Source organism: Musca vetustissima, unplaced genomic scaffold (assembly GCF_032173495.1).
Source record: "Musca vetustissima isolate MV318-11 ecotype Yass unplaced genomic scaffold, APGP_CSIRO_Mvet_v1 utg10921, whole genome shotgun sequence".
Lineage (NCBI taxonomy): Eukaryota > Metazoa > Arthropoda > Insecta > Diptera > Muscidae > Musca > Musca vetustissima.
The window spans coordinates 78,402-89,987 of NW_026874959.1; the positions used below are offsets into that span (position 1 = coordinate 78,402).

The following is an 11,586-nucleotide window of genomic DNA, read 5'->3' on the forward strand; positions in this document are numbered from 1 at the left end:
GAATTTCCGTTTTTGGTAAGTGCCACTTGAAGTTTCAAAAATTTTTAATGGGTCGAAGGGATAATTAAAAGGAAATTAGTTTGATTTGTTTGACGTTACAATGAAGGGCATCCAGATAAGGAAACCAAGGCGTAGATTTTTTTATGAAATATTTTTTTAAGGACCAATGCAAGGCGTTGATTTTTTAAAATATATGTTTTCAAAAACCCATCAAATGCGTGATTTTAAATTTAGATTTTAATTTTTTCAAGGATCAAAAAGGCTTGGATTTTAAATTTTTTTATTTTCAAGGATCAAAAAGGCGTTTAAAAATATTTTTCGACTACCTGAACAAGGCATGATTTTATTAAAAAATGTTTTTTCAAGGACCTGGCTTCGATTTTTTTATTTTGTATACCCTTCACCACACTGTGGTACAGGGTATTATGTCTTTGGGCATATGTTTGTAACATACAAAAGGAAACGAGATAGACACAAGGTTCCTTCTGAGAATATGCATAGAATCACTTTCTGAGTCGATTAATGCATGTCCGTCCGTCTGCAGACGTTAAATTGTAAACAAAGTCGCATTTACTATCCGATTTAGATGAAATTTGGCACAAGTCACTAATTTGGCCCAACGAGGAATCCTATTGAATTTTATTGGTAAAAATCGGTTCAGATTTAGATAATGCTCCCATATATATTTTCGTGCGATATAGGCATCAAAGTCCCTATATATGTTTCAATTTGCACGAAATTTGGCATAAGGTACTGAATTAGGTTTAGAATGATATGTGTTAAGTTTCGTGAAAATCGGTTCAGATTAAGATATAGCTCCAACATATATTTTCGTCCGATTTAAGGAAAATTGGGCACAAAAGACCCTATATATGTTTCGATTTGCACGAAATTTGGCGTAGCGTACTGAAATAGGTCCAGAATGATGTGAGCTAAGTTTCATGAACATCGGTTCAGATTTAGATATAACTCCCATATGTAATTTTGTCCGATTTTATGTAAATGGTGCACCAAAGTCCCTATATATGCTTCGATTTGTACGAAATTTGGCACAGCGTAATGAATTAGGTTTAGAATGATGTGTGCTAAGTTTCGTGAAAATCGGGTCAGATATAGATATAGCTTCCATATATATTTTCGTCCGATTTAAGTAAAATGTGGCACCAAAGCCCCCATATATCATTAGATTTGTACGAAATTTGGTATAGCGCATTGAATTGAGTCTACAGTTACATATGTTAAGTATCGTGAACATCGGTTCAGATTCAGATATAGCTCCCATCTATTTTTTTTGTCCGATTTTATATAAATAGTGCACCAAAGTTCCTATATATTCTTCGATTTTCACGAAATTTGGCATGGCGTGCTAAATTAAATCTATAATGATGTGTGTTAAGTTTCGTAAAAATCGGTTCAGATATAGATATAGCTCCCATATATATTTTCGTCCGATTTAATGTAAATGGTGTACCAAAATCCCCATATATATCTTTCGATTTCCACCAAATTCGGCATAGCATAACGAATTGAGTCTAGAATGAGGTGTGTTTTGTTTAGAGAATATCGGTTCAGATCTAGATATAGGTCCCACATATATATTTTCGTCCGATTTTAGGTAAATGGTGCACCAAACTCCTAATGTTTGTCGGATTGACACTATTGAGACAGCATTTTTAACAGTGCGCCATACTGAGTAGTGTGTTTCAAGTTTGATATAAATCGATTTCCATAAATTTGTCCCATTGTACGCAAACGATTATTAATCTGCCCGATTGAAATTAAATTTAGCATAGGTTACAGAAAGGTGTATGTTTCTTCGAGGGAACATTGTCATGAATTGTTAAGATACATATGTACAATATACATAAAGTGGTGATGGGTATCATATAGACGGACCAGTCCGACTTTACTACTTTCCTTACTGGGTTTTTAATAGGAACGGATTTTTAAAATGATATTTTTTCCGGGCAAATAAGATGTGGATTTTTAAAAGAATATTTTTTCTAGTAGTAGAATAGAATTTCTTTTTCAGATCTGCCAGGATTTTTTTATTCTCCATTTCATTTTCCCATATCCCTCCATAAACTTTGTTGCTGGTTACCAAGTAATAAGAAACAAAACAAAAAATAAGAACAGATGATGGTGTTGCCAGGGGTTTGGTTGGTTGGTCGTTCGGTTATTAAACCCAATTATTAATTTAAGACTTATTTTTAACCACCTCTCTTGTATATTTTATGTCTCATTATTATCAATTCCACTTGATTGTTGTTGTTGGTGGTGGTGTTTTATTTAAGAATAATTTGTATCTCTTGTTTTGAGACTTAAAACATAAGAAGGAAACACACAAACAAACAAAAAGTCCTCTGTTACTTAAGCGTTAAAAACTGGGAAAGTAATGAGGAAATGGGATGGGGGTTGCGTTGCCGAACCAGTAATGGCACAACCCAGGAATTAGAAAGGTATTATGACAACATTTAATTAATAACATACTAATTACTGTATTATGACCTTACATTAAGTAGGTCTGTCGGTCGGTTGGAATACCATTTGAAGTGTGTAGCAGAAGCTGATGCCCTTTTTTGTAACATTTGTATAATTTTAATAAATTGAAATTTTATTGAAATTGAAATACCATTTTTTTTGTGTGTAAGCAAACCGTTTAATGTGTTTATTTTATTGTTGTTGCTGTTTTTGGTTTTTGGGTAGTAAATAATATCGTTTTTTGCTGTTGTGAAAGGAAGCTCATGAAATTAATTAATTCATGTTTTTCGGTAGTAGAACAACAACAACAACAAAAACACAATTAATTGGGAATTGAATGGAAAACTATGTTGATTAGATTTCTATGGAGAGATGTGGTATAGAAAGTGAGAGGCGGGGATGGAGGTTACAACCTAATTAACAAAACGGCGTGATGTCACATAATAATGCCAAGGGAAATTCTACTAAATAAAACACAAATTTCGATCAAAATTAATTTTTGCCTACAGCTAAACACACACTTTTCCACCTAAATAATAACAATAATGAATATTTAATTAAAACATATATTTATAGAGGCAGAACTCATGGCAGAGAATGGAAAGGATAGTTGGAGTTTTGGTATATGAAAAAAATATTATATAAGCTCTCTCAAACACGTGGAACAAAAATTATGAAATATAAAAAAATAAGTGTATAATCAACTCTACTATACCTGAAAAAAAAATCTGATATACTGTTAAAAAAATATTCTGACTATTCCGTGAAAAATTTGAACGCTGATTGGTCCTTCGAAAAATGTTTATCAAAATTTGTACACTTATTTATTTATGTATTCCATTCTATAATATATAAGTTATATGGTTTTTTAACAAATATTTTTAAATAATTTATTAATCTGCTCGTCTTTGAATAAATATTCCATAAAAAATCCAATCAGATTAGTTTGCCAGTCATTTAATGAGAATGTTCTTAAAACATTCACCTTTACTAGTCAGTCAGATCCCTTAAATTGGTTCTGTAAAACCCTTAGTTATTGATCATTGATGCTTAAAACTATTACTTAAATATTTTACTCTGATCCCGCTAAAATCTAGGATTATTGTTATGATAATCCTTGGCTTGGTATTCTTTAAAAATTTCAAGCTTACTGGTCTGAATGACCTTCAGTACGCTATACCAAAATTCGTGCAAATCGAAAGAGATATAGGGGCTTTGGTGGACCATTTACATTAAATCGGACGAAAATATATATGAGAGCTATATCTAAATCTGAATCAATTTTCATGAAACTTAGTACACATTATTATAGACACAATTAAGTATGCTATGCCAAATTTCTTTCAAATCCAAAGATATATAGGGACTTTGATGCACCAATTACCTTAAATCGGGCGAAATTATATATGGGAGCTATGTCTAAATCCGAACCGATTCTCATGAAACTTTGCACACATTATTACAGAAGCAATTCGGTACGCTATGCCAAATATCGTGCAAATCGAAAGGTATATAGGGACTTTGTTGCACCAATTACCTTAAATCGGACGAAAATATATATATATATATATATATCGATTTTCATGAAACTTTGCACACATTATTCTAGACATCATTTAGTAAGATTGACAGGGACTTTGGTGCACCATTTACCTAAAATCAGGCTAAATTATATATGGGAAATATATCTAAATCTGAACCCATTTTCACCAAACTTAGCACACTTCATTCTAGACTTAATTCAGTACGCTATGCCGAAATTCGTACAAATCAAATGATTCATTTACATTAAATCGGACGAAAATATATATGAGAGCTACATCTAAATGTGAACCGATTTTCTCCAATTCTCTCAATAAGGTTCGTCCTTGGGCCGAATAAGTGATGTGTGCCAAATTTCAGCCAAATCGGATTATAAATGCGATCTGTACTTAGTTTATATCGACTCAGAAAGTGATTCTATGCATATTCTCAAAAGGAACCATTGGTCTATCTCGATTCCTTTTAACTGTTACAAACATATGCACAAAAACATAATACCCTGTACCACAGTGTGGTGAAGGGTATAAAAAATTTAATCTTGTTGAGCTGACAGATCATAGGAACAACTGTTCTTAAAAACATCTTCCATTATTAGTTTTATCGAAAGCGTATGCCGTTATTCACTCGACTTTTGCTAAAAAAAATAATAATTGTTAAAACTCCTAAATTATTGGACTTTTAGACCCTCAATAAATATTCCTAAACAATTCAAGCTTATTGCTCTGGCAGACCTCAAAAATATTCTTTAAAAATATACACTTAGCTCAGCCTAATATTCCAAAATTTGTCATTAATATTAGCGCTTATATAGCTTTTAAATCTGCAAAAAACATTCTATAAAAACTCTGGAACCCAAAAAAATATTCTCCACGCTTATACTCTACTAATTTCGCACAATCACAACATAATGTTCCCCTATAATGCCATTACATAAATAGTTCTTATTCTCTTGTTTTTTCGGCAATGACACATATAGATGTTATACGTAAATTATCATTTAAATTATATAGATTTTAAATCTTATTAAGCATCTAATAATTTCAGGAATCTTCAAGAAAATAAATCCGGACTTAAAAACTATAAACTGTATTAAATATATATAACCCCAAAAACGTATGTACTTACCTTAACCAATGTCTTTTAGTAATACTGGTGTGACAGCATATGGCATCATATTGATCGGCAACCCATACAATTAATATTATATAGAATGCCGTTGTTGTATCGTTAAAGAATTCCGACATTATAGCCTCCATGCCTAAAAAACAAATTCACATTATTAAATATTTAATAACAAATAGTAAAAATAATCATGTTTAACATTTTCAGTACTCACCAACTAAAGCTAAAATGACAATTAACAAAGGGGCTATGGGGAAACGTGCGGTAACATTGAATTCCAACATTTGCAAAAGGTCCACTAAAATATAATATAAATAATTTTGTATTAAATTGGAATTAAAAAATTAAAGTAACAACTATTTCTTACCAATAAACACAAATATTTGATGATGTGAAAATCTCAGCAGCATGGAAATTGAAAAGGTCTGAAATGGGAAAAGGAAGAAGAAATAAGAATTATTAATAAAATCCAAGCTTATTAGTCCACTAGACCTTCTAAAAAAATCATTTAAAAATACAATCTTGTTGGTCAACTAGTCCTTCTAAAAATATTCCTAAAAAACCAATAAAAAATTGTTCGGCTTGGCCTTCAAAAAAATATTTATTGTAGGACAGGTAAACCTTTTAATAATATTCCCAAAGACTCCGCGCTTATTTATACGATAAAAAATAGTATTCCCAAAAATGCAGACTTATTATTTCGTTAGACCTTCTAAAAATATGTATTTGATATACATACTGATTGGTCACCTAGACATTCTAAAAATAATACATGGATGACCACACTTCTAGCTAAGCATGATATTCAAAACATATTCTTCAAAAATTTATGCTTATAGATTTAAAAAAAAAAACCTTCCTTGTTTGTCACTGATTTAGACATTCCAAAAATATTGTTAAAAAATTGAAGTTAATTTTTCTTGCAGATCCTTAACAATTATTTTTTAAATTCTTTTCTTATAGATTTGTTAATTATAGCTCTGCTGTATTTTCAAAAAATAATCTTTAAAAATTCACGTTTGATGCTCCGCTCAACTTCTAAATAAAAAAAAATGTAGCTCTTCTTTAAATATTCATATAGTCTGCTAGACCTTTCAAATATATTCTTTAAAAATTCAAGCTGATAGCTCTGCCGCACCTTTAAAAAAATCCTTTAAAAATCCAGCCTACACATTCAAATTTATTCTTTAAAAATCCATGTTTTTAGGTCTCCTAGGCCTTCCCAAAAATATCGTCCAAAAAGCCACGCTTATAGCTCTGCCAGACCTTCAAAAAATTATTATTTTTAAAATCCACAATTATAGCTCTGCTAGGCCTATAAAAAATATTCTTATAAATCCCCCCTTATTGCTCTGCTAAATCTTCAAAAATATTTTTTAAATCCACTTTTATAGTTCTGCTAGACCTTAAAGATTCACGCTTGTAGCCCTGCTAGACGTTTCGAAAATATCCTTTAAAAATACAAGCTCATAGCTTTTCTGGACCTTTCAAAAAATTTCTTTAAAAATCCACACTAGACATTCGAAACTATTCATCAAAAATCACGTTTTTAGCTCTGCTGGAACTTTCCAAAAATATTGTCTAAAAAGCCACGTTTATAGCTCTGCCAAACCTCCCAAAAATTCTTTACAAATCCACACGTATAGCTCTGCTAGACCTTCCGATAACATTATTTTAAAATGCAGATTTATATCTCGGCTATACTTTCCAAAGATTTTCTTAAAAACACACGCTTAAAGCTCTGCTAGACTTTCCAAAATGCTCACTAAAAATCCACACTTGCTGCTAGTCCTGAAAACATACAAATTATGTTTAAGTCCTTTCTTATAGCACTGCTAGACCTTCCAAAACATTATTTAAAAATCAATGCTTGCGGCTGTTCTATACCTTCAAAAATATTCTTTAAAAATCCACGCTAATAGCCCAGCTAGACCTTTGAAAATTTTATTTAGAATAAACTAAGACCTTTCCTAAGTATACTTTCAAAATCCAAACTGATATTTCCGCTAATTTGATGTTAAAATAATTGTTAAATCCAAGCTTTTAGCTCCGTTAGTTCTTCTTAATATTTGCCTTTCCCTATTGGAATTCTTCATAGATCTTTCGTTCAGAAGTCTCCAATGACTTCGATTAATACTTACAAATAACAACATAACAAAAAATGCCGTTGGATATGAACTCCATGCCGTCCACCAGGTCGATACAAAACGATAATGTTCACCAGTAATGACATTACGTAAATAGCCCTTATTCTCTTCTTTTTCGGCAATGACACGTACTGAGGTCATAAGTAAATCATCATAGCTAAAAAATATATAAAAGAAATTTATTACTTAAGTTCAGAACAAAAATAAAATATTCATTTCAAATCTCCATTTACTAACCCTAAAAGTTCTTTAAGTAAAAATTTGCTAAATTTATCACCAAAACATTTATTATTCATGGGATCTAAACGAACAACACGAACGGGGATTTGTAAACGCTTCCGGGTGGCGGGTGATAAACGCAAATGACCATATTCCAATGAATATTCCACAATGTATTGTTCATCTGTGTGGAGAAAAATAAAATATTATTTGAATAAACTTGTTGATTATCTGATATTTTGAATTAAATTTACTTACCATCTTCCATTTCAGGATTCTCATGATATTCAGTAGCCTGTTGTTGTTTATCTTTTAAGTAACTTTCATAGACTTCTTCATGTTCTAGATAATAGGTAAATGTTTCATTTGTAGCATATTTGTGATGATACAATTGATTTTTAGTCTTAGGTCCTATTCCATAAAAACTGAAATGTGACAAAGACGAGATAAAACAATTGGAGAAACATAATTGAAGTAATAAAATAAATCATGTTATCATTAATTATAATGACGATTTTATAGCAGCAGCAAAGTAATCCTTCTTGTACTACTTTAATATATTTACTTAAAGACTTACTAATCATAGTAAAGCTTTCGCATATTCCTCTCATAGACCTGACTTTCCTCATATAATTCCATGCGTTTGTCTAAATTAGGAATGACTTCAACTCTAAAAAAAATAAAAATGATTAATTATACTAATTCGGGTTTTTACAGAATTTTTACATACCTTAGGACTCCATCTCTAGGCCAATCTTGTACGTGCTCTAAACATGTAGCTGGATTTTTAATAAACGACATATGAATGTATACCAAAGCAGAGAAAAAGAGTAACGCTTTGGCGAGGAAAAAATATTCTAAAGCACGTTGAAAAGGTCTGCAACAAAGTAAAATAATATAAAGTAAACATATAAGTACGGATTACGTACAAATGGGGTTATAAACATTATATCGATATTTTAAATATTAGCGACAAGACCTTTCATGTAAGAGGCCTTCTCGAGATAAATTAATTACTTATATATACTGGAATGCATAGATTTGTAGGGACTTGCTTATAGCTCTTCCGAACCGTCAAAATATGTTTCGTCTTTATAAATCGTCGTTTATAGCTTTGCAATACCTCAAAAACATTTTTCAATAAAAAATCCATGCTTATTGCTCTGCAATGCCCCCAAAAATCATTCTTTAAAAATCCTTATCCTTATAGCCCTGTAAGACCTCATGCTTATTGGTCTTCTAATCCTCCAAAAAATATTCCTTAAAAATTCACGTTCATAGCTCTGCTAAACCTTAAAAATATATTATTTAAATATCCATGCTTATAGCTCTACAAGACCCCTAAAAATATTATTTAAAAACCCAGGCTTATAGCTCTTCAAGACCTCCAAAAATATTATTTAAAAACCCAGGCTTATAGCTCTGCAAGACCCCCCAAAATATTCTTTAAAATTCCACTCTTTTAGTTCGACAAGGCCTCCAAATAATATTTATTAAAATTCCATGCTTGTAGTTCGGCAAGACCTCTAAAAAACTGCTATGTTAAAATCTACGCTTATAGCTATGCAAGACCTCTAAAAAAATCCACGCTTATTGCTCTGCTAAAACTCCAAACAATATTTTTTAGAAATCCACTCTTAAAGCTCTGCAAGATCTTCGAAAGGTACTCTTTAAAAATCCAAGGGTATAGCTCTGCAAAACATCCATAAAACTTCCTTAGAAATCAACGATTATAGATCTGCAATAACTCCCCAGTCTTAGTATCCCAAACATTTTTCTATGAAAATCCCGCTTAAAGCTCTGCTAGACCGTAAATGGTAAATTGTATTTAAAAAAAAGTTGTTTAGACTTTTAAAAAACATTTTTTAAATACCCAAAAATAAAGCAAGTTTTGAGTTTGGGTGTAAATAAAATCTGGAAAATTTGGTATAGTTCTACTAGACCTATAGAAGGGCGTCAATCTCTAGATGTTCTTTAAAGGAAACCAATAGAAAATATTATATCCCCTAAAAACTTTTAGAAGACCTAAATCTGTAGTGTTATTTGGACAGGCAAAAATATGTGCTGTTTCAGAACGGCTGCGTTTGACAATCGTTCGACTTCAGTTGGAAATATGTCTTGGATGTTCGGGTGGAAGTATTTGATGTTCTCCCGGATGTGTCGTGGAATAAAAACAATATTCTCGTCTCCTTACGTAAATTATTTGGAGATTACGCCATGGGCTGTTGTTTAAAAACGTGTTTCAGTCTGAGGAAGTATATAGAATTCATGATATTGTATGTCGTTATGATTGTTTCTTTATCTTTGGATAAAAGATTTGAATCACTACTTGCGGAAATGTATCCCTAGAAGACCTCTAGAGAGTCCCTAATTGTTTTTTAGCTCCGTTACTCACTTGGGAAACATTTGGGCATAGATTAGTGCCACTTTAAAATATATAGCATGGAACAAACGATTTCGCATGTTCATGATGTTATTCTAAAAAAAAAAGAATAATTATTAATAACACAAATACATTTTTAAATATTTCACATGCATACCTGTCCTGGTGCTCCAATACCAATTACACCCCCAGCTGCACCAGCGCCTCCACCACCACGATTTCGTTGATTATTCAAACCATTGGCTGCCAAATAGCTGACACTGATTACATTTGCCATTTGATTGACATTAATTTCCACCGCAGCATCGCCGGCTCCTGCAGCTTGTTGCTGTTGGGCGGGTGGGGGTGCATTGTTTGTTGTTGGTGCTGCGGCTGGTGCTGCTGCCGGTTCCGACATTACGAAAAATTTATATTGCCGGCTTTTTCTGGTGTTGTTGTTGGATTTCTAAGTTGTTGTTGTAGGTTTACTAATTTGAAATTGCAGCACCACCACGACGACCGCAGCAACATTTACCAATATCGTAAAAAGACAACTTCCGAGATAATGAAGCAGAGCAAAGCTTGCTGAAAAAAAATATAGAAACAAAAGTAAATAAATAAACATAAAATTGACAAAACAGGTTTAGTGTATATAATTAAGACAAATTATTGTTTTTTAAAAGTTCAAAAACCTAAAGAAATGTTGAAATGTTGTTTTTTTTTTAATGTGGTTTTTTGCATTTCCTAGTGTTTAGAAATAAATTATCAAAACAAAATCAAATTTAATGATAAGGTGGATACAACAACAATTAATGACGTCGTATGATTCGATTCGTTCATAATGTATTCTAGTCAAATCATCAATTGGTTTAGTCTCCGATTTATTTTTTTGACATAGATAAGTTTCGACATAAATGCAGAACACTTAACAAAGTCCAGTCGGGTACATATCGATACAATGAAAGGTATATATGGAATTTGCCGGTTTTGTATACTTTTTTTGGCTAAAACTTGATTCATTGGAATTTTTCCACTTCGTATAGAACATAACTTGAAAAACTGCATAAAAACTTCCCCCACTAATAAGTAGTTGTTTTTATAAAAACAACAAATTGGGATTCAGCCTGACTATTTTGCAAAAACAAAATACAAATGGTATCCCAAATAAACCGTCAACACTGCTAAATATTTTAATTTTTACTGATTTTAGGTATGGTCATGGTCCTTGATGTTTTTGGAACAAGTCTAGTTTACGGCCCCCTTGAGACCCTTGTATTTTCTCATGATTTTTAAAATGTATTTATGATTTTAAATGTGGGTATCAATTTAAAGCGTTTTAAGTCCTGATTACAAACATATAATGTTCTTATCAAATAAGTTCACGCATTCTGAGATATGGGTATCCCAAATTCCGCGGGACACTTCTATAATTTTGAAAAACGGTGTGGGTGTTTGTGTGTAGACGAATCTCCTTTAAGTAGATAAGTGTTTGTGGGTAGCCGGCATTCGGCCGGGAATTTAAGGCTTTCTCCTATGGACAGGTGACAGCTCCGGCTACGCATCTCCTTTCAATTTGAATAGTGTTTTTGTAATCAAGACTTCAAATGCTTTAAATTGATACCAATATTACCTTTGTAAATGTTAAAAACCGTGAAAAAATGTAGGGGCCCCAACGAGGGTCGAGGGGGCCCTAAACTAGACTAAAGCGATCAT

At 32.0% G+C, this 11,586-nt stretch overlaps 1 protein-coding gene across 1 annotated transcript in view; it reads right to left on the reverse strand.

Annotated features, from left to right (window-relative positions):
- The window catches only part of LOC133337461 (membralin), a 43,245-nt gene extending 32,954 nt beyond the window's left edge, over positions 1–10,291 (reverse strand). Inside the window, exons 1-10 of the mRNA XM_061545680.1 lie at positions 10,052–10,291; positions 9,907–9,989; positions 8,242–8,388; positions 8,089–8,181; positions 7,770–7,936; positions 7,530–7,695; positions 7,287–7,449; positions 5,513–5,570; positions 5,360–5,443; positions 5,149–5,281 (exon numbers count right to left, since the gene is read on the reverse strand). Of these exons, the coding sequence (XP_061401664.1) occupies positions 5,149–5,281; positions 5,360–5,443; positions 5,513–5,570; positions 7,287–7,449; positions 7,530–7,695; positions 7,770–7,936; positions 8,089–8,181; positions 8,242–8,388; positions 9,907–9,989; positions 10,052–10,291 (1,334 nt within the window). The remainder of the gene's footprint in view (positions 1–5,148; positions 5,282–5,359; positions 5,444–5,512; positions 5,571–7,286; positions 7,450–7,529; positions 7,696–7,769; positions 7,937–8,088; positions 8,182–8,241; positions 8,389–9,906; positions 9,990–10,051) is intronic.
- Positions 10,292–11,586: the final 1,295 nt, after the last annotated feature.